The sequence below is a fragment of the Heterodontus francisci genome, chromosome 8 (genome assembly GCF_036365525.1).
Source record: "Heterodontus francisci isolate sHetFra1 chromosome 8, sHetFra1.hap1, whole genome shotgun sequence".
Classification (NCBI taxonomy): domain Eukaryota; kingdom Metazoa; phylum Chordata; class Chondrichthyes; order Heterodontiformes; family Heterodontidae; genus Heterodontus; species Heterodontus francisci.
In genome coordinates this window covers 87485941-87509239 of record NC_090378.1, presented here as the reverse complement: position 1 = coordinate 87509239, position 23299 = coordinate 87485941, and the positions used below count along the sequence as shown (strand labels likewise).

The 23299-nt window shown below is 42.7% G+C and overlaps 1 protein-coding gene across 12 annotated transcripts in view; it reads right to left on the bottom strand.

The window, feature by feature from the left end:
- Nucleotides 1–23299, bottom strand: part of LOC137373001 (uncharacterized) — a 236496-nt gene that overhangs the window by 137411 nt on the left and 75786 nt on the right. For 8 of the 12 annotated variants that reach the window (XR_010975553.1, XM_068037629.1, XM_068037630.1 and 5 more), the window contains exon 1: nt 16827–17249. The exons of the other annotated variants lie outside the window; for them this stretch is intronic. Coding sequence is in view for 7 of the 8 variants with exons in the window: in XM_068037629.1 (XP_067893730.1) it covers nt 16827–17051 (225 nt within the window). In the remaining variant the exon portion in view is untranslated. Of the gene's footprint in view, nt 1–16826; nt 17250–23299 lie in introns of those variants that run through there. 12 annotated transcript variants of the gene reach the window in all.

Sequence of the window (23299 nt, the reverse complement as noted above, 5' to 3'; positions counted from 1 at the left end):
GAACACAATTTGCAAATGACTATCTCATGCATTTTGTGGAAAACCTTGGATTTGTACATCTTACAAGTTTCCCTAGATATCCTCAATCTAGCTGAGCAAGGAATGAGAGCTATCAGATCACTGTTGAAGAAAAGTCAAGATTTTTAAACAGCATTCCTGAACTACAGAACTACTCCATTGCTTTGCGGATTAGCACCATCAGAACTGCTGATGGGAAGGAAGATTAGAACACAACTTCCAATCCTACACAAGAAGTTACTTCCAGGGCTACAAGTCCAGGATTATCAGAGAGTTCAAGACAGAGAAAAGTCTTACTGAAAGCAACAAGCCTATAATTATAACAAGAAAGTACTATAAGAAGAAACAGGAGATATTTTATTTCTATTCATCAAAGAGGTCAATCAGTTATACATTTGGATGAACCAGATGTTGATCCTGAAATTCAGAAAGCACCAGATACTATAAACCTCAATGAAGGCCATCCAAGTCAAGAAACGAGAGTTCAGAGAAAGATTACTGATCTTCAGCATCTGACAACAACACGATCAGGGAGAGTTGTGAGGCCTCCTGACAGATTGAATCTGTGAAGTCAGAGACTTGGGGGTAGATGGGGTAGTATGTAAAAATAAATATGCGAGTGTATAAAAATATATATATTTGGATAAAGACTTGGGTGGGGAGATGTAGTATATGGGTCTGAAAGGGTTAATTTTGAGAAAGTTGAAAGAATACCTCCTAGCATGATGATGTAAGAGATCACATGTGAGAGAGTAATGGAGAGATGCAGCATGGCTTCAGAGGAGTCACACAGATGGGTGTGAAACTGTACATAGTTACAATGTAATAAAGGTTAATGTTTTTAAGTACTCAAGACTAAGGAATCTCTCCAAGATAGACTAGCATACCAACCAAACATAAAACAGGCGGGACAGGAGTCGGGCAACTAAACCACTCACAGGAGGCGGGGCAGGCCATTTACATGAAATAAGGAGGCTGGCAGCCTCCGATTTAACCTGTCTTCCAGGTTTATTGATGGCCAGCCGGGTTTCCCAGCCCTCGGGAAACCTGATAGTTCAAGGGGAGGTGAGGACAGCCTCAGGGAAAAGGTATGTGCCCTTACAGCATGTAGAGGAGCAGGAGTGTGTCCCACCACTGGCCCCCCAAGATCATCTGCTTCCATGGCATCGTATCCCCCACCCAATTAATGTCTCCTCCTACCCCACCCCACCCACATCCAAAGGGATTCGACTCCCTCCTCAAGGAGGGGATCTGATATCCCACCCCACAATCCCCTGAAATTGGGGATTGGACCACCTCCTCAGTGCTCACAGTATACAGCAATAGGTTTCTTACCTGCTCCTGTGATTCCGGCCATCTCTGGAGCACTCCCCACCTGACTGGGGGCCAAGCCTATCAGTCAGGCTGGCTTCCGTGTGGGGATCCTGCTTAAAAATAAAGACACATGTTGTGAAATTAAACTCCACAACATGCAGGGACTGGACCACTCTGTTCCCCCTCCACCACACTGCGCTCCCACCCCTCCCCCCGCTCAGTAAATCAGTCCCTTTCAATATCAGGGCCAAAATCTTTGTCAAGATCTTTTACATCAGTATTGTGTCCACATTAAGTATTACTCTGACAGCACAGTTTCAATGCCAGATAAAGCTCCTTCAACTCTTCCCCTAATGGCATACAAGCTTAAAACTGAGGGGAAGAATCTGTACCACATTTACGAGGCATTTCTATTGGTGATGTCTTCCCTCCTTGGAATGTCCCTGTGGCAAATTGATACTGGCTGCTGCCTTATTGGGCTCAGTATTGACGAGATAGATGTTGAACAAATGTGAAATGCAGCAAAATTCAAAGAAGAAATGTTTCAATACACTGGTGTAAGCTTGAGTTTGAGTTCAACTTGCATTGTTTTAGGGTTGGTACCACTTGCCTGTTTTAAAATGAACTGGTCGTCCACTTATATTAGAAAAAGACATGACTTTTTCAGTGCAATTTGATCTCTGGCTGGAGTTTCAGTAACAAAGGGGAGGTTTTAAAATGCATTTGCTTTTTATTTTGTTTGGGGAGGGACTCACTGTGTTTTTGATTTGTGGTAGTTTTCTGTGGTGAAAAGTCTTCACTCTACACTAAATAGCCAGGTCAGTGAGCTTGTATGTGAACTCTGTTGGTGCAGTGGAGTTGGAGGGACCTGCCCATGTTCTTTGCTGTTTCAATGGCAGGTATGCACGTAACTGTTGTGTTTTCTTCTCCTTGTGCTTACTAACAAATAAACATCAAGGTACAAACAATCATAAGTGATTGATTAACACACAAATATGTAGGTTCATTTATTTAGGAGCTGAAGAGTTGGTCGCAGCATTACAAAGAAAGAGAACTTGTACACGTTTCTGATCTGGATGCTCCCTCACAGCAGACTGAGACAGAGCCTGAGACACGTGAAATATTGCATAATTTCCCCTCTAGTAATGTATACAGAAAACATAATCACATCCACTTAAAGGTGTACCACAACAGTAACCACTAGAGAGTGCACTCAATCCTTGGTATACCCTGAGGTACTGATGGAGGGAATTTTACCTCCTGGGTGGGAAAATAACTCAGTGAGTGGCCACCCTAGCCAGGAATGGCAATGGGAGGCAGCCAGTTTTAACTGCCAGGCCTCATTAAGAAATCAACTTGGCTGGTGGGCTCTCTTTTCCTGCTCTCCTGTTGATCCTCCACCTACTAGATTCAACCTGTTGGGAAAACCACAATGGCTTCCTCATTCAGGCCAACAGGTCCTGATCAGCCTATTAAAAAAAAACCCAAAGCTTCAGGCAGGTGTCTTGGCTGCCTACAGTTAGAAATGACAGTCAACAGGAGGCCAGGCCAGTCAGTAAGGCTCCTGCTCCATTTTAATTGCCCTGCTGCCTATTCTCCACCAGTCAGAGGGAGTTAAAATTCCACTCCCACTCCATGTTTTCCCTAATTATTTACAATATTGATAGTGTATCATTACTCAGCAATGTCATGTACTTCCTGGCATCAAGGAAACCTTATACGCTTAAGTTGGGCTTCTGTACAATCAATTTTAGTTTTGTAGGTTTCAGATATACAAATAAGTTTTAACAATGGCACAAAATGTTCTGTCTAACAACAGCCAAACCAATTTGAACTCAAGATTTGGGTTTGAGACTACATCCAAGAGTTGTTTCTACCACTTCTGCTTCACTCTGGCTGCAGTATATAAAAGAAAGCATATTGTTCAATCTTCAAAGTTTAAACATTTGCAGGTGAGATTCTGGATGTGCTAAACATAAGTAACATACTAATTAAATGAAGGGCAGTTAGCATATATTTCACAGACCTGGGCCGCCCGCCAGCCAACAGTAAAACCCCCGTGGTGGCAGGCGGAAGCCTTTAAGTGGCTGTTAATTGGCCACTTAAGAGCCTCGATTGGCCTGGGCTGGCCTGGCCGTTTCTAGCCGCTGCCGCCCCCCGTAAAATGGCATCGGAGGCAGGATCGAGTCGGGAAAGGCCCCCTGAGCCTCCCACTCCATTTTAAGCCCCCTCCCACCCTGCCACCAACCCACTTTTTAGGGGGGCGTAAAATTCCAGCCATGGTCTTGAGTCATCCCAAAACACTTGATATCCAATTAATTGCTTTGGAAAGTTGGTGATTGTTGTGTAGGTGAACTGAGCAGCTAATTTACGCACACAACCTCACAAAGAGCAAATGAGATGAATGAACAGTTAGTTTGTTGATCGAGTGAGAAATGTTGGCTAGGACATCAGAAGAGCTCCTTAATCCAATTCAAATTGAGACACAGCAAGCGTTGGCTTAATGCTTCATCCAAAAGGCAGCATCTTTAACACTGCAGTATTCCTTTAGTCTTCTTCTTTTTCTTTGGCCTCCTTGTCTCGGGAGACAATGGGTAAGCGCCTGGAGGTGGTCAGTGGTTTATAGAGTAGCGCCTGGAGTGGCTATAAAGGCCAATACTAGAGTGACAGACTCTTCCACAGTTGCTGCAGATAAAATTGGTTATCAGGGCTGTTTCGCAGTTGGCTCTCCCCTTGCGCTTCTGTCTTTTGTCCTGCCAACTGCTAAGTCTCTTCGACTCGCCACACTTTAGCCCCGCCTTTATGGCTGCCCGCCAGCTCTGGCGATCGCTGGCAACTGACTCCCACGACTTGTGATCAATGTCACAGGACTTCATATCACGTTTGCAGACGTCTTTAAAGCGGAGACATGGACGGTCGGTGGGTCTGATACCAGTGGCGAGCTCGCTGTACAATGTATCCTTGGGGATCCTGCCATTTTCCATGCGGCTGACATGGCCAAGCCATCTCAGGCGCCACTGGCTCAGTAGGGTGTATAAGCTGGGGATGTTGGCTGCCTCGAGGACTTCTGTGTGGAGATACGGTCCTGCCACCTGATGCCAAGGATTCTCCGGAGGCAGCGAAGATGGAATGAATTGAGAAGTCGCTCTTGGCTGACATACGTTGTCCAGGCCTCGCCAGTACCGCACTGAAATTTCAAGGAGTTCTACACCCAGCCATCAGAAGAAAGAGGAAGGACGACACCGGAACTCAGGTAAGTTTTTGGGATCTCGCTGGGGGCAATTGGCCGAACCTTGGCAAGGCAAGGAGGGGAGTCGGTTAGGGGGAAGGGGGAGTATTGTGCATTGGGAGTGGTTGGGGCTTTGGGGGCAGCCCTCCGTGGGGCACAGGTGTCCAATCAGGAGGCCCCCCCACCCCCGCGCCAGCCTCCAAGAAGGCCACCTGGTTTTACTAGGCGAGGTTCTTGAGGCCTTTGCCGTCTGGCCGCCGTGGGTAAAATACCAGCAGCGGCGGGAGCAGGCTTTTAAGTGGCAGTTAATTGGCAATTTAAGGGCCTTGATTGGCCTGGGGCGGGCAGGCCGTTTCCCGCCACCGCTACTCCGCGTAAAATTGCAGTGGAGGTGGGAAGGCGTTGGGAATGACCTGCACCCACCCCACCCCCTGCCACCAGCCAATGTCTTTTCTCTTGCATCTTTCAGATAAAGATGTTAAACCAATTCGACATAGTGCTATGGAATCTATTACTTTTAGGAGGAGAGGGGCGTCCTCCCTGGTGTTTATCCTTCAACTAAGCAGATTATCTGGTCATTATCACTTTGCTGTTTGTGGGAGTTTGCTGTGTGCAAATTGGCTGCTGTATTTTCTACATTACAACAGTAACCATATGTGTTGAATTAGACGATCAGCCATGATCTTTTCGAATGGCGGAGCAGGCCCGAAGGGCCAAATAGCCTACTCCTGCTCGTATTTTCAATGTTTCTGTGTTTCCCAGCCAGCTGGAGGCAGGTTCCAGTGTGCGCAGGGTGGAAAAAGTCCTGGAAAATTATGTTGGATCAGGATCCCAATGTCATTCTGCCCTCTTGCAGCTTTCCTTGGGGTGGGTTCCGAGTCTTACCCCGGGGAACCCCTGATGGTCTGGTTGGGAAAGCAATTGAGGTGATTAAAAAGGCAATTAAGTGCCTTTTATAACCATGAATTCCTTCTTTCCCAAGAGTTCATGTCTTCCACACTGTGTCTACACCTTGCCAGGGTCATCGAGGGGAGTGTACAGTGGGAGAATCTTCTTCAGAGAAACTGACCATCTTGGATTGCTTTGATCAGTTACACTGAAGAGCTCCAGCTATGGCTAAGTGAAAGACTGCTGTTCAAAACACTTCTTCTCCGAGAGCTTTAAAACTACTTTACAGGTGATTGACAACTTCTTGGAAGGCCCTTCACCTATCAAGCACTTCACCCACCTTTAGTTGCATTTCCCTGCTGCCAGTCTTCTATACGGCATGGGAGCAGCTTATGCAGCTCCACCTTCCACCTCTGCTGAGGGGCGAGAGCAGTACCCTCACCACCAGCAGCAGCACCAGCTGCCTTCTCCTGTCACATGCCCCTAAACAGGGAAGATAGCATGGAGACTGAGATCCAGCTGAAAAGAGGCAATCCCTCCAACACAGGGTCATACGAACATAAGAACATACGAATTAGGAGCATGAGTAGGTCACGGCCCCTCAAGCCTGCTCCGCCATTCAATAAGTTCATGGCTGAACTGATTTCTCCATATTACTACCTACCCCCGCTAACCTTTCACCCCCTTGCTTATCAAGAATTTATCCACCTCTGCCTTAAACATATTCAAAGACTCTGCTTCCACCGCCTTTTGAGGAAGAGAGTTCCAAAGACTCACAACCCTCTGAGAGAAAATTTTTTCCTCATCTCTGCCTTAAATGGCCGACCCCTTTTTAAACGGTGACCCCTGGTTCTAGATTCTCCCATAAAGGAAAACATCCTTTCCACATCCACGTTAAGATCCCTCAGGGTCTTATATGTTGCAATCAAGTTACCTCGTACTCTTCTAAATTCCAGCGGATACGAGCCTAACCTGTCGAATCTTTCCTCGTAAGACAGCCCGCCCATTCCAGGTATTAGTCTAGTAAACCTTCTTTGAACTGCTTCACACGCATTTACATCCTTAAATAAGACCAGTACTGTGCACAATACTCCAGATGTGGTCTCACCAATGTCCTGTATAGCTGAAGCATAACCTCCCTACTTTTGTGTTCAATTCCCTTCGTGATAAACGATAACATTCTATTAGTTTTCCTAATTACGTGCGGTACCTGCATACTAACCTTTTGCGATTCATGCATTAGGACACCCAGATCCCTCTGCATCACAGAGCTCTGTAATCTCTCACCATTTAGATAATATGCTTCTTTGTTATTCTTCCTGCCAAAATGGACATCCTGCCAAGATGGACGGTATCCTCAATGTGAAGGCGGGACTTCGTCTCCACAAGGACTGTGTGGTGGTCACTCCTACCAATACTGTCATGGACAGATGCATCTGATGCAGGCAGATTGGTGAGGACAAGGTCGAGTATGTTCTTCCCTTGTGTTGGTTCCCCCACAACCTGCCGCAGACCCAGTCTAGCAGCTATGTCCTTTAGGACTTGGCCAGCTCGGTCAGTAGTGGTGCTACTGAGCTACTCTTTGTGATGGACATTGAATTCCCCCACCCAGAGTACATTTTGTGCCCTTGCCACCCACGTGGGCGTGTTGTGTATCCGTAGGCATCAACCAAGTTAGAGATTAATTTTTAATATGTTTCAATCTTTCTTCTTTAAACCTAAGAAAACCTGTGTGTGTGTTCTGGTTTCTTTGCCTTACAATTGGAAAGCGGTGAACAAGAATTCACCAAGGGGGAGCTAAAAACACGGCGTGTTTAAAAATTCAAACCCTGTTACAGTAAGACCGGCTGAAGGCTGAAAGAGAACCCTCGATTTCATTCTCACCTGGTCAGAGCAGTGACTATCCCTTCCTTGACTGTCCCACTGCCAGAGTGTTGGACATTGGCATCACTGTTATGGCATACTGAATAATTCCAACTTACTTTGTGCTGTCTTTATTTGTTGCAAAGTCTGTTGCGCAGTGTCATAGAATACTCTCATCATATTTTTGACCCATTTTAAGATGCTATGTGGGCAAGCTTGGCAGCCACTTTGGATTATTTGGTATACTTATTTAGAATCATGTCCTATGATGATGTGTACAAAGCACTGCTATGCTCTGTACCCTTTCTATCTTATTCAGGTTAATTTTGTCCAATTGTTCACTAGAACTTTGGTTCGCCTTTTGTTTATAATCTCTTTCTTGGTTAGGTTTAATGTTATCCACAATGGTACAGAGGTTATAATAAGGTCAAATGGGCAAAAAGAGCTAGTCAAATTCCTACAACTGATGTAAGTTATGCTGCTAATAGTTAACGTATGGCAGCATTCAAGACCACTAGCCTGTGGTTAAGGACAGCAGATTGTGCATCGAGGAAATTATGTGTTTACTGGAGCCTGAAATTATAAGTTGGGTTTATGGTATTTTTAATGTTGTTTTTAACAGAAGTGTTTACTGTTTCCCTTGCATCTCTTTTTTTTTAAAGAAAACTATACGTCAGCCATGCAGTTTCTATTTTTCAGGCGCTAACTGGCCTACCAAGAGCCCAATATGGTGGGCGGAATCCACACACACTTTAGCTGGAGGTGCACCACCTGCCACATTGAGATTAAAAATGGTGTCCTTTATCCACAACTGAAGCAGACATTAGACGCTTTGGTATATTTAAATGAGGGGTCTAACTTCAGTTTGAGGCCTCGTTTCAAGATTGGTTTTCCATGAGGCAGTCAGTGCCAGCACAGGCTTCAATCAGGGAAACCAAATCTGAGCGTCACCAGTGACTAACAGGATAACCTTTTCCCATTTATTTAGATGAATGTGGAGTTTGTAGGAGCAGGGTTGCTCCCCCCGACTGCACAATTAAAGAAGGCTTGCCACCAATTCCAACACCCCTCCCCCAATCGCTGCTGATGCTAATTCCCAAAGCTCACTCCTATACTTGATTTGACCCCAATTCCTGAGCCAACCTTCAGACCTGACCCTCAGACTCACTTACTAGGGGGCTGTTGTGACAATAGCAGCAACCTGATCTTGTAGCCCTCTTAGCCCCAGCTGGCTATTGTGCCTGGCCGGCTACATTATAATGAGGTCCAAGGCCCCATTTTTGAGGGGTAGGGGCCTCCTCGATCCTCATCATTCGAGTGCTGGGCAAGAACCCTGTGCTTCCCATGTGGCTAAAAATGCACAGCCCTGAATTTCTAGACCTCACTTTCTAAGTGCAGGTATATTTGACTGAATTGTAGCATAATCATACATCTTTTAAAGAGGTGTACTTACCAAGGTATCTGTTGCCACTTGTTTCACAGTTTTTATTTGAAGACTTATGAATAGACTCAATCTTGAAGCAGACATTGTTGAGCAGCCATCCCCTTGCGTGGTTTTAGTGATGTGATTATCGAGGACCGAGGATTGTGGACTGTCTTCCTAATTCATTATTATTAATCCTGCTTAAATCCCCAGTGATGTCCCATCATTCAACATGATAGTTCACCTCGGAAGATTCTTTGGTGGTAACTCAAACTGGAGGACAATAAATTGGTTGCCTGTTTTGCGCTGCTCCCAATTTTATTTTCCATTTGTTTCAAAGTATGGAACTCGCATATCCTCCTCCCTTTGCAGTTGTTATTGAAATTGTAGGAGCTTGTATGCTTCAGGCTAAGTAATCTTATCGACCAGACCTTGACTGCAGTTTTTTTGGGCCAGGCTGAATCTGAACCTGTTTGTTAAGTTTAATGTCTAGATAATCAGTTTACTCCCAATACGGTGAAGCATAAAAGACACACCTGTCCCCAAAATAGAAAATAAAATCATAAGCTCAGCTCCAATGAAGACTTTGCATGCACCTGCACCCTGCGAAATGATGTTAACCCATGTAGTTCAGAAGTTCTTGGATTTGATCCCAAGTCTTCTGCTGCTTTAGCTGTGGTTTGGCCTCAACATCCCTGGGCTGTGGAATGGAAAAGAAAAACCACGGAGGGTACCCATCCCTAATTGTTGGAGTGTGCGTTTCTGTGAATATTAGGATGAGAACAAATTCAGATGTGGCTGCAAACACTCTCTTACTTAAATAGCCTGCCTATTTCGCACATGTGAAGGATGGCCACTCTGTGAGATGCTGTGGGACTGTCGACACCTGTAGAATCACACACCAGCAGGGGTCACGACCTCCAGGGTAGGCCGGGGAGGATAGTTGATGCTCGAATGAATCTGGGCACGAATTGCATGCAGCTGTTGAAAAATTCCTAATTACACCATTCTGCAACATCGCCGTCACAATCGCTGCTCTTGTTTAACGGCTACAAAAGACAGTTTAATAGAGAAGTACTTTTTCAGGGTTGCACTGTATTGCAAATAGGGTCACAGTTTAAGCTCTGTGTCAGGTTCAATGGGAATGGGTGAGTTCAAATCAAACTAAAAACCTTTGAAGCTACACTACTGCTGTTGATTTAATCTTACACAAAGGGGTTGTACACTTTAAACAGTTCCTGTTAAAAGGTCAGAGTATGTTTGGTTTTGGATTGGCCCAGACCTGTTCAGTAAATTCAGCTTTAGACCGGATCCTTGAAGACCTTGTTATCAGTGGTGCAAACTATTTCTTCAGGAGGAAACCATATTAATCATTTATTTTGAATAAACGCTCTTCATATCATTTACACTTAAGGCTTAGCTTTGTAATTTTTGTTAGTTTTCTATGAATTTATGATGAAAACAAATAATGTGTAATGTAATTTTGCATTGGAATGGAAGCAGGTTTATAAAAACAGAAGGGTAAAGGCTCACGGCAGAAAGCTGATAAAAATGGGAACCTGATGCAGTCCCTTCCCTATGTAGATGGATAGAAAGTGCAGCTGGGCAATTTTTTTTGGTTCCAGTCTTGGATTTTCATTTTTTTTAAAAAAACTTTATTCCTTTCCACTTGCAGGACTTTTGATACTGGCATGTGTTTTTGAGAAATATCAGTTAACTAATCTTGCATATGATTAGGGATACTTAACATGGTTTCTTTGAAAATGGCTGACTGGTGAAGTGGGTTAAAACGCTGCACTGAATGTGACCCAAACTGATGTGATGAAAATTTTTTTCTGCTATTGACTGTGAAATGTACTGTGGTAGTCTCAAACCAGTTCTTATAGTTAGGAGTCCTCCAGAATAATTATTTAATATCGGAACAGAGTAGGCTCATTCTTGAGACAGATCCACCATTCAATGAAATCATGGCTGATCTGTGAACTAACTCCAAAAACCCACCTTTTTGAGCCTTTGCCACATATCCCTTAACACCTTTGAATAACAAAAATCTATTAATATCAGATTTAAAAATTACAGTTGTATTCTTGTACAATACAATTCTACCACCTTTTGCATGAAGGAGTGTTTCCTAATTTCACTCCTGAAAGGTCTAGCTCTAATTTTTTGACAATGCCCCCGGTCCTGGACTCCCCAACCAGCAGAAATTGTTTTTCCCTATCTGGTCCTCTTAATATCTTCAAAATTTTGATCAAATCACCCCTTTACGTTCCAAATTCCAGGGAATACAACCTTAGTTTATGTCATCTATCCTTGCAATTTAATCCTCAAAGTTCAGTTATCATTCTGGAAAATCTATTGTGCACCCCTTCCAAGGCTGTTATATCCTTCCTAAAGTGTGATGCCCATAATTTCTCACAGTACCCCAGGTGTGGTTTAACCAGGGCTTTGTATAACTGTAGCACAACTGCTGCCCTCCGATATTCTACTTCTCCAGATACAAAGGCCACCATTCCATTAGCCTTTTTGGTTATTTTCTGTACCTGTTCAGGTTATTTTAATGATCTATGTACCTGAACCTTAGATCTCTTTGGACCTCCACTGCTTCTAGCTTTTTATCATTTGGAAAGTACCCTGTTCTATCCTTTTGCAGTCCAAAGTGGATGGCCTCATATTTGCTTACATTGAAATCCATTTGCCAATTCACTTAATCTATAAATATCACTGTTTACTGCCGATTTTTGTGTCATTTGGATTTTGATATGTGGCTTTCTATCCCATCATCTGCTGTAGCCAAAGTCCCATTGGCATCTCTCCCCATTAGAGCAAGACAGATGGTGATGTATAGTTTGAGGGAACCATTCCTCAAGCACAGAGTAAGGCAAGAAGGCAGGCCTCCATGAACTACCAAAGCCGGTATGGGGATTGAACCCATGCTGTTGGTGTCTTTCTGCATCCCATTCTAGCTAATTGAGCTTCCATCCCCATCATCTAACTCATTAATAAATACAGCGAATAGTTGAGGCCCCAGTACAGATCCTTGCGGGACACCACTAGTCATATTCTGCCAATTAGATTACCTGCCCATTATTCCTTCTCTCTCCCTCCTGCCACTCAGCCAATATCCTAACCAAGTCAATAATTTTCCTTCAATTCCATGGGCTTCAATTTTAGCTAATAGGCTGTTATGAGGGGCTTATATATATACATTTTCCATTTCAGATACTCAGTGTCAGCACCAAACACTCCCAGGTCTGACGTAGCAGAATAAAACTGTTTCTCCTCCGTCCCATCAATGCACCTCAGCTCCAAGCACAATAGGCTACCCCACTACCCTACCAGTGTTGTAATTTTGCCATTTCCCAGACCAACTATCCTATGTCCTTTCTCAATTAAATTCTACCCTGTATTTTTACCGGGTGTAAATTAGCAATGCAGCAGTGTTTGTATCCACTCCACAAGGGGGCGGTCTGTCATTGGTGATCTGAGAGGTAATCATTTCCTTCCTTTGCATCAGTTATCTACTCCTGCCCAACCTTACACAGAAGCAGTATTCCTGATTTTATTTTTTATGTGGCAAGAGCATGTGTATCCTATAATGCTGAATTTTGCAACTTCCTAATAATCAGACTGGTCAGTGAATCTGGCTAAAAGACACACCAATCTGGACTGTAAAAGCCCTGGTCATAGAGCAATGATGATTATAATAAAGTACTTTCAAACATTCGCGGATATAACACTTCAATCAAAAATGCATATAGAAATGCTGGCCACTCTGAAAGTCAGAAGGTTTGAAAGTGTTTAACCCATATTTAGAATATAATGCTTTGTTACTTCAGTAAATATGTTTATCAGAAGAAAAAGCCCTATGTTTTTGTTTGAAAAATGCCCACCAAGTTAATTTGAAACTATTTTCCTGGTTTGAATGTATTTGTGCAGCTGGCTGGCAGGGCTTTGAAGTAGAACTTACAGAACCTTACAGTAGGTTTTGATGTTCCTTGTGAGCACTGTACAACGACCACTAGGCTACACTGTGCTATTTCTAAATGTTCCTCATTCAAGCAGCTGAAACAACTGCTGCAGGATGTCCATGAATCGATTGGCTAACGTAGGAATGGATGAGACTGAAGAAATGCGCCATTGTGTTTCACTTCTGAAAGTCAGGTTGAAGGAATGCTGTAAATAGTGAGGACATTACACAGTCATTTTTGAGTGCAATATATACATTAATCCAAGGCAGTAATAAGTGGCAGATTATTGTTAATTTAAGATATCTACACTTAATGCATTACACTGGTAGAGAGGGGTTAGGTTTGCCAATTAGACCATTTATTTCAAAGAACAGCAGAAAAGGAAAGAGAGACAAAGACAGCAGTGGCTTCACAAAGAGTGGAAGTCAAGCTTATATATTCCAAATATGGCAGACAGATACTTCAGAATCTTTTGGATGACAACCAAATAGAAATATACTGTTTTGATAAAAGCAAAATACTGCAGATGCTGGAAATCTGAAATAAAAACAAGAAATGCTGGAAATACTCAGCAGGTCTGGCAGCATCTGTGGAGAGAGAAGCAGAGTTAACGTTTCAGGTCAGTGACCCTTCATCAGAACTGGCAAATATTAGAAATGTAAAAGGTTTTAAGCAAGTAAAGCAGGGGATGGGGCAAGAGATAACAAAAGAGAAGGTGTTGATAGGACAAGGTCACAGAGAATAACTGACCAGAAGGTCATGGAGCAAAGGCAAATGGTATGTTAATGGTGTGGTGAAAAACAAAGCATTAGTACAGAGAGGGTGTCAATTGACTGTAAAATGAACAGCCCTGGCTCCAAGCACAACATTAAAAAAAAGTGGGTAGGCACAGTAGAAACAAACTAAACAAACTAAAATAAAATAAACAAAGAAAAAAGAACTAAAAATAAAAAGGGGGCCCATCATGTTCTGAAATTATTGAACTCAATGTTCAGTCTGGCAGGCTGTAGCGTGCCTAATCGATAAATGAGGTGCTGTTCCTCGAGCTTGCGTTGATGTTCACTGGAACACTGCAGCAATCCCAGGACAGATATGTGGGCATGAGAGCAGGGAGGGGGGATGTTGAAATGGCCAGCAACTGGAAGCTCGGGGTCATGCTTTCGGAATGAGCAGAGGTGTTCCGCAAAGCGGTCACCCAATCTGCGTTTGGTCTCCCCAGTGTAGAGGAGACCACATTGTGAGCAGTGAATACAGTACACTACATTGAAAGAAGTTTAGTTTATTTCTACTGTGCCTACCCACTTTTTTTTTAATGTTTGTGCTTAGAGCCAGGGCTCTTCATTTACTGTTTTGATAATGCTTATTTCTTTAGAGGCTGACAGAACATTATTTTTACTTCTATTCGTCTCCACCTCAATCAAAATATACACCCAAAATGATCCAACGGGAGACAGAGTGAAATAACAGCAAAATGCAAAATTCAAAAATTGGTTCATAAACTTTAGCAATAAGCTACTAAATCAAGATGAAGGTTGATTTTTCTTTTAGCGCTTCTTCTAAGACAACTGTATTTCATTCCCAATTAGTCATGAATCAAGATCTGGGCAGAGGAACTGAGCAAGTCGCAACTTGGCTTGGTGATGCAGGACTGGAATAAATGTTTGTTTAAAGAGCTGTTCTGGACATCAGCAGAAGTGATGGTTCTTCAAATAGTGCTTCATGTATATGGAACGGTGATGACCTAATTACCCATGGATAACAGTCACTGAGTTCATTCTCATGAGTGGGATATCTGTTGTATTTAATTGCGTGTAGTAATGTATTTGTACCATAAAGCTGCATTTTATCTAGAATGCTTTGACACAATTGAACTGAACTGCACAACATAAAGTGTGCTTTTTGTACACTATTCCTTTCAAGAGCAACAGCGTAAATCTCTGTAACCCATTAATCATTGTGACTCAGCAACTGGGCCAAGGATCGCATGCTGCTGCAGTGTCAGCAATGACATTCTTGCCAGTGAGAGACTTCGCTGCTGAAGCATTCCTGGCTGTATAGATAACTGAAAATCACAAGGGTTTCCAGTTGGAACAAAATGGTGACTCAAACATGCATAAATATGCTGAATGTCTGCCAGGTTATAGCTTTCAATTGTCCACTGGGGGAAAAAAAGCATCATCACAGGAAGCTGGGGACATCAGGAGGTTAGGTATGGGGAAGCCTAGTCTGTTCCTATCCAACAATCCTATATTGCCTTACTGCAGGAAATCAGAGCATTTAAAGTTTAACTGTGTCGGGAAGCTCAAAGTTGTAACCATAGGGATAGTCTAGAGAAGCTGGAACACAGGAAGCCTATAGCATCAAATACAGGGAAATCTGAGAGTTGGTCTCGGATTTTGTAACAGCCATTACTGAGGGATGGTTACAATTACTCTGAGAAGCTTGGAGCAACCATCACAGGGCGATGCATTCAGTGCCTCTAAGAAATCTAGAGCTTCAGGTTCAAGAAAAATCTAATATTCTTTTTCAGGAGTTCGACTACATTGGAAGGGCACTGGGCTACAAAATATTAGAGCAGTAAAGAGCCAGCATCTCTCATCTGGTGAAGCGTGGACACTGTATTAAGGTCAGCATTGATGATATATACTTTCATTAGAGAGAAAGGGGAAATAGTTTACAATATTTAATGGTGCAGTTTTTAGTACATCTTGGGGCAGAGATTCATCTGGGCCCATTTTCAGGCACAGACTTGGAGCAGCATGAGAAATGTCTGCCGAAGCAAAGGGGTCTGTGGCCTGAAGACTATCCGGAACCAGGCCTTAACCTTTTTCTAAATATTCTCAGCGAGCTGACCACATCTGTCACACATCCACAGGCATGTAGCCCTACTCCAGGGTTGACTTCTGGACCACTTGCCTTGCCAGCTGGGGTCCTCAACTAAGTTCTGGGAGAGGCAGCAGTGCTGGGGGTGGGGGGGGGGTGTGGGGGGGGCAGCATTTCTGCACCTCCTGGCTCCACAATAAAGGAATCATGCTTGTATTTTTTTTTTAATTTGCAATAAACCTACCTGAAGTTGGCAGTTGGAAGGGCAGCTGAAAAATCCTGAGCAAGGCTGGTGATTAATTTTGAAATAGGATCGTTAGGTGCCTGCCTATGACTCTTGCTTTTCTTGGCCTCACAAAAGTATCTTAGAACTTACTGTTGCAGGGCCTCTGCAGCTCTGTCACTGATGGAACGATTGGAAAGCGCATGACCAGTTCTATTCTAAAATGGCAGTAGGGGTGCCGGCATGTCATATTAAAAAGGGGCTAACGGCCTACCATTTGAAACAGGTAGGTGCTTTGGATGCTCAGCAGTAGACCCATGGAAACCACAGAGGCCCGATCGTCAGGGTAACTGGGGCAGTGAGACTGCCGAGCCCTAACCTGAAGCCATTACTGTTCCATTATCACCTAGTTTGGCATGTGAAAATCGATCTCAATGTAACTTAAACTAGGTTGTAGGTGATTTATATTGTTGGTACATCATACAAATTCACCCGGAGGCATAAACAATTCAACAGTTGTGTTCAACTGCTTTTAAAATTCAACAGCAAAGTTTTAGTTGCAAAACCCACATGCATGTTATTTGAATACCATTTCAACATTTTATGCCAGTTTTGCAGGATGATTTGTTCGTCATCACAATCAACATGAAAAATGTGTTAAGATCTTTTGGTATAGTAGTGAAAAGTGTGTGTAGAAGTCATGCAATTTTGACAAAGGAAGAATTAGTTCCAACCAAGCAACTCAAAATAGTGAATGCAGTGCTGGGTTTTTAGGCAAGTTTTTAACTGGGTGAGGCACTGTTAACATCCTGATTTACATCACCAGCCCAGCCGAGCGCTGAACATTTTAAAAAGACACTATCCTGTTGTGAAACAATTGCAAATAAAAGGCATTGTAATAGCTAAGAATGCATCAGTATTAAGGGATTGTGTCATTCATTAAAACAATTAATTCATCAGATCTGTTAACAGGGTATCAGGTATAGTGATAAGAGAGGGGCTGAATGACTTACTCCTGTTCCTAATTTACAGTTAGAGTTAAGGGAACAATTTGGTTTCAAAACAAACCCATACCTTTTTCTTCCCTTGAAAGTAAATCCTTTTGAGCTGATCTCTTTGTATTAAAATTGCCAGAAAAAAATCAAAAGGCGATGGTTTCTGTTGCAGTGTAATCACATCCCTAGAATGTACGTCAGCTCCATTCTTGTGGCTTTCCCGTGGACAATCTACCAGTAAAAGCCCTTCAAAACAATGAATATTTAACAGCAATGCTGAGACAGAATTATTATCCATGGGCATTCTGGGAAGGAAGTTGTTGCTTTGGCACAGTCACTGCTGGCTTCTTGAACTTATCTCACTGAACTTGTCTTTTTTTCATGGAGAATTGTGAAAGAGGCAAGACTGCCATGTAAGCTTTGAGATCTGACCCTTTTTAACAATGTGCAACTTATGCGGGCCCACAAAGGGGCTCTGTGTCTTTAAATCTGTTTTGCTCAATATGCTCTTTGTATAACGAATCACTTGCCGCTCTGCAGGTGTCGAGCACTTCCTCTGACCGTTAATTCTTCACCCTCTCGGAAGCACACCCCAGAAACATTTATCAGGCTGCTGCATCTCGCTATGGACTAGTTACACAAGTGACCAGATTATAGTTAGTAAACACTTGCCTTTGCAATTGCAGAATGGACGGAGGAGGGGACGTTTCTGTAGGGCCATGTAATCTTGTGCAAAAGGCAAGAGGCGAAAATACTGACAGATAAAGCAAAATGAAAAGAAGCAGGCATCTCCCAGATGTGCTTCTGCTAGGGCTGTTTTTATTACTGTGGCAGACACACGCCTTGGGGCAAAACCAGACAGAGATCAGTTCCATCCGTTGCACGGCTGGTGCTTATCGTTCATTAAAGTCCAACTGTCTGCATTAGCAAAAAAATCCTCCCAGTGATGACATTCTTAAAGGGCAGAGCTGCGAATTTGTGCTGTGAATGAGCTCATTTTCGAGCAGCACTGTCAAACGAGAGCTGCACTTGCTATAGATTACTGTCAATCTGCGACTGTACTGTGTTTTACAGCTACCCCGGCAGATCACTGTCGCCTATCTGTAGGAAAATTCCTCAATGGCAGACGCATGCCAAGTTCAAACAAGAAGCTGCACAACCATGAAACGTGACTCTTTGCCTTCTTGTCTGGTGTGTTTCAGTGGGAGTTCGGGTCACATTCCAACAATAAGTTGTAAAGCAATTCCAGGACATTAAGAATCAGCATGGTTAAATTCCTTCTGTAGGCGTAAAGGCCTTTACAAGGGATTATAGGAGATAGCCTGTTTTCAATGAAACACTGCTTTTTGTACCATTATTAAAATCTATACAGAATACTGTCAGTGAAGTTGAATAGTTTAAAGGAACAGAAGTTATCTAAACCAGTCTCAGCCATTTTGAACCTTGACTCTGCATCATTTTATTGCCTGAACATGTTTAACAATGAGTTGCTGAGATTAATTATTTCAAGTTGGCAGCTCAACCATGAGTATTTTACTCCCAGATATAATGCTGAAAGTTGACATCTTTAGGCGGCCTTGCACTTGAACTTGGGTCTGTTTTGTCTGGACTCAGACCAGTGCCTCTAGATCAAATAACACACAGAAGTAAGTGCTCCATTTAGTGGGGGGAGGAGATGAAGGGAGAGAGACTGATTGCAGTCTGTCTGACTTGAATTATAGCTCCTGCCAGCCAGCCCTTAATGACCAGGAGAAGCACATTGCTTACAGTAACAGAGCAGCTCACCCTCTTGCCTGAAGGAGGCTGACTGATTGTAACTGGGCTGGAAGATGATAAACAAATGTAAAAATAAATGAAAGAAGTTAATCTTGATCACTTTTCTAGTTTGAATTCCAGTTGGAATTGCTGTATTATTTAATTCTTGCTTTCCTCTATTTTTCTTTTCACAGAGGCTTGGCAGCTCAGATTTACCTTTCAAATGGGATCAAAAGTGTGCACTTTGCATATGGACCTTGAGTACCTGGGCTCCTCGCCTCACCTCTGTGAAAGGACAAGAACCTGCAGCTCAGTGATGGAGGTCAGCACTTTGTGACTTCACGCCTTAGGCGGAAGGAGCCTTGCCCAGGGAGTGCACATTGGAAATTTGGGCATGCTCCGTGTACAATTTTCTGACCAGTTCAATTCCTGTTGGAAAACCGTATGCAGCATTCGTTCGTGCTGGTGGGTTTCATGCTCACCGGCAGGGGTCCCCATCAGTCGGGCAGACAGAAGAAATAATCCCTTACCCCAACAGCAACCGGTTGCACTTGTAAAGCATATCTAAAACAGAAACGTGTGCACTTCGCAGAGGCGTAAGGCGAATTTGGATGCCTGATTTGGAAAATAATGCTCAAAGCTAAACGGCCCTGGGGAAAAACCTTGCATTTATATAGCACCTTTCATGATCTCAGTCCATTCCAAAGTATTTTACAGCCAATGAAGTGCATTTGAAGTGCCATTGTTGTAATGTAAGGAAGCACACCGGCCAATTTGGACACAACAAGCTTACACAAATGGCAATGTGATGAGGATCATATAATCTGTTTTTCAGTACTGTTGCTTGAGGATAAATATTTATCAGGCCACTACTTTGAAATAGCACCATGAGATCTTTTACATTCACCTGAGAGGATAGACGAGACCTCAGTTTAACATCTTATTCACCTCCAACAGAGCAGCACTTCCTCAGTGCTACATTGTAATGTCATCCTAGATTTTGTGCTCAAGTCCTTGGAGGTGATGGTGTTCCCAATAATTTTGATGCTTGTGTCCTCCTTGGCAGTGTAGGTCCCAGGGCTAGAAATGCAGTCAAATTAAGCTTGGTGAGTTTGTGCAGCCCCAGTGCACTAGTGATGAAAGGTGGCTATTATGTCCAGTGGTAAGGGTGTTGGCCAAGTATGTTAACCCTACCCTTGAAACCCTACCAAAAAAAATTACCATAGGAAACTCATGTTCTTTTTAATGGTTGTGTTGTCTGACACATATATTGTATAAACCATCTTGTATAAAATGAAAAGGGATCTATATATAATTTGCACTAAGTATAAATAATGCTGTTTGCCTTTGAATAAATATCCTGCCATATTGCTATGTACATTTATGATTCATAGGGAATTATTATTTCAATATTACTATAATGGGTATACAACAATGTTTGTTTTTATATTATAATGTTCATGCAGTTGTAAATTACAGTAAATGGTGTCATCTGCACTCATTATGCATTCGTTCATTGAAGCATTTGCTTTATGTGACCAGTTCCAAAATAACATATTTCTTAAAAAAGACCTAATGTGTGCAATCACTTCTCCACTAGGCATGCTGAAGGCTCATAATCTTTGTAGTGATGTGTTATGTGCATAAAACACGGTTAATGCATTTCTGACTAGCAATATGTAAAATAAATAGTTCAATAAAATGTCATCATAATTTGTTTTGTTTAAGGCAAATCCTTTTAGTTCTTATTTTGTTCTGAAGAATGACTGTTTTCTGGATGTGTGACTGTTGTGCTAAGATGCTAAGATGTTTGTGCTGCCTGGGATGATTTATTGCATTTTCAAACAAAAGTCTCAAGTGTAAAGTAGGTGGAATGTAACTCCCTGCGATCCAGAATGTGAGCCCTCTGATCTGAGGGAAGCGTTTCTTATTAAACAGCAACTTACAACCTGAAGCATTTACCTAGCAGAAATGAAACATGAAGAGTCTTTTGGACAACCTCTCACATAGTGGGGGTTTGTTACACATTCTCTCTTTTCCCCCCTAAATATGTGGTTTGAAGTGTAATGTGAAAGAAAGCATTTTTTTGCCATCTGTCACTGCTGAGGAGGACTATGTGATACTGTGGTTAGATGATGTGTAAGGATCAACAATTCTGGCAGTAATTAGCCCTGGCACTTAAAGCTGTAACAAACTACATATCATACGCTATTTAATTCATCGGTACACTTTTTAAAAGATTAAAAAGCGATAATGATAAACTAACAGATCTCCCACAGCTTTGCTCACTGAAAAATGCCACACCATGTAACCAGTAATGTATTACTCTGTGACTAATCTGGAGCTACTTTGCAGCTAGCCTGCCTCCTTATGGAATAAAAACAGAAAATTCTGGAAATGCTCAAGAGGTCTGGCAGCATCTGTGGAGAGAGAAGCAGAGTTAACATTTCAGGTCTATGCCTTCGTAATGGACATAGACATTGCTTGTTAGCAAATTCTGAAGCCAATTAGAGGTTAAATTGTTGGTAAGGAAGTTTGTAGACTGGGAAGGATTGTAAATTTCCTGTTGTGCAACAGAAAAAAAAATCCAGCATGAAATGACTGCCTTCATTTCTTGGATATTTTTCGACGAATGGAAAAGACATCTATTTAGTCCACTATCATTGTTCCTAATTGTCAATTGTTGAACCTTTATATTAGTTTCAATATAAATTAATGGCAATATAACCAATTTAACAGGTATTTAAAAAAATACAGCTCATTCAAACAAATAGAAAATATAACTGAAAATGATTTGTTCAAGCAATTTAATTATTTTATTGCATAATTAAGTTTGCATAAAGAATGCGATAAGCAAGTAATTTTCATTTTGGGAAATAAACAATATAAGTTTTATTGATCAATCAAACGTTTACATAAGATAGACTAAAGCCAGCAAATGTGGTTTGATTTTAAAGTGGTATGCATCTTACACCCCTTGTCCCAAGTAAGTTCTTTGAGCAATAAAGGTGAATCCCCAGTCTGGGGCAGAGGTATTGGACCTCGGCTAGGGCAATGGTAGTGTCATTCGGTTAGTAAATTGAAAATTGGCCAGCATTCCCATTCCCCAAACTTTTTTTTCATTGTTGGGGTCTTATTTATTGCCCATCCCTTATTTATTGCCCTTGAGAAGGTGGTGGTGAGCCGCTGTCTTGAACCGCTGCAGTCCATGTGTTGTAGGTGCACCCACAGTGCCGTTAGGGAAGGAGTTCCAGGATTTTGACCCAGCGACAGTGAAGGAATGGTGATATATTCCAAGTCAAAATGGTTATGAGTTGAAGGGATACTTACAGGTGGTGGTGTTCCCATGCACCTGCCGTCCTTGTTTTTCTAGGTGGTAAAGGTCGTGGGTTTGGAAGGAGCCTTGGTGAGTTGCTGCATTGTATCTTGTAGATGGTACACACTGCAGCCACTGTGCACCAGTGGTGATGGAGACTCTCCACAATTGGATAGGCTACTGACAACCAGACCTAGGTTTTATAATTGCAACAGTGACCTAACTCAGTAATTTAAATATGTTAAATTCTTGCTGTTAAAGTTGAAAAATCTAAGCCTTAAAAGTCAAGGCATTATTGATGGCCACTTGCGTGAAATAATCAAGAGCGGGCACCGTCTGTGAAATTGTACCCGAGCTGAGTGAGGCAATATCTTCAGAGTACAGAAAAGGGGAGAGATAGAAAGAAGAAAACAAACATTCAGAATAATATTGCACCCAGTTGTTAGGTGTGACTCTTGGTGTGAAACAACCAATTAAAGTCGAATCTCTTTTAATGTTGCTAAAATGGGCATGAATTCCCTATGTTGTTCCAACATTGTAGGTATTCTGAATGAAGATACAATGAAGAATCAAAAAATCAAAATGTGGATGAAAATGAAAGACTGACAATTAATGCATGATTTAGCATTCATTCTCAGTGCATGCTTTACGAGAAGTATGATTATAAAAGCAGTTGACAGAGAATGAGTAGGGAAAACCCAAGCATGAATGATCTCAGGAAAAGCGATTAAATCTTTGTTCCGTCTCTATCTCTGTCTGTCTCTCTCCCTTGCACATAACTCTTCAGGCTGGATTTTGTTCTCCCCCAGGCATCTGGTTCCGTGGCATGGGGTGGGTGGGGGGCCTGAAGATGGCTCCGGATGAGGCCTACCATGGACCTTGACGCAGTTAGGGCCGGGTCTGATCCACCCAGCGTTGGGCTCCATGGCGCCCCCGCCCACCGCTGGGCAACGGGGCCACAATTTAAATATTCAAATTAATAAAATTAATACATTTAAATATACTTACCTGCGATCTTGAGGGCCTGGCACACCCACGCCTTCAGATCCCCATCCAGGCAAACAAGGCGCCACACTGGTTGGGGGGGGGGGGAGGAGGTAAGTTTGTCAGTGCGGGCCAGGTGGTGGGGAGGGGTGGGGAGCAGGGTCAAATACACCTAATGGGTGTAGGGGATGGTGGGAAGGGTTGAACCTTAAACTTTGTACAGTTTGAGGGTGGTGGTGAGGGAAGGTCAGATGTAAAAGTTGTGTTTTGGGGGGACAGGGCAAATAGTTATTGTAATTGTTATTGGGGGGGTGGGAAAGGGGCATTAGAAATTGATTTATTTACTTTTGGGGATTAGGACTTAAAAAATTTAAATATGCCAGCAGGACTGGCTGCCTTTTAAAAATGGTGCCAGCACTTGCGTACAGGCAGCTGATGCTATTTCTGGGGACAGACAGCCCACCCCCTCCACAAGATTGGGGGGGGGTTGCCGGGCT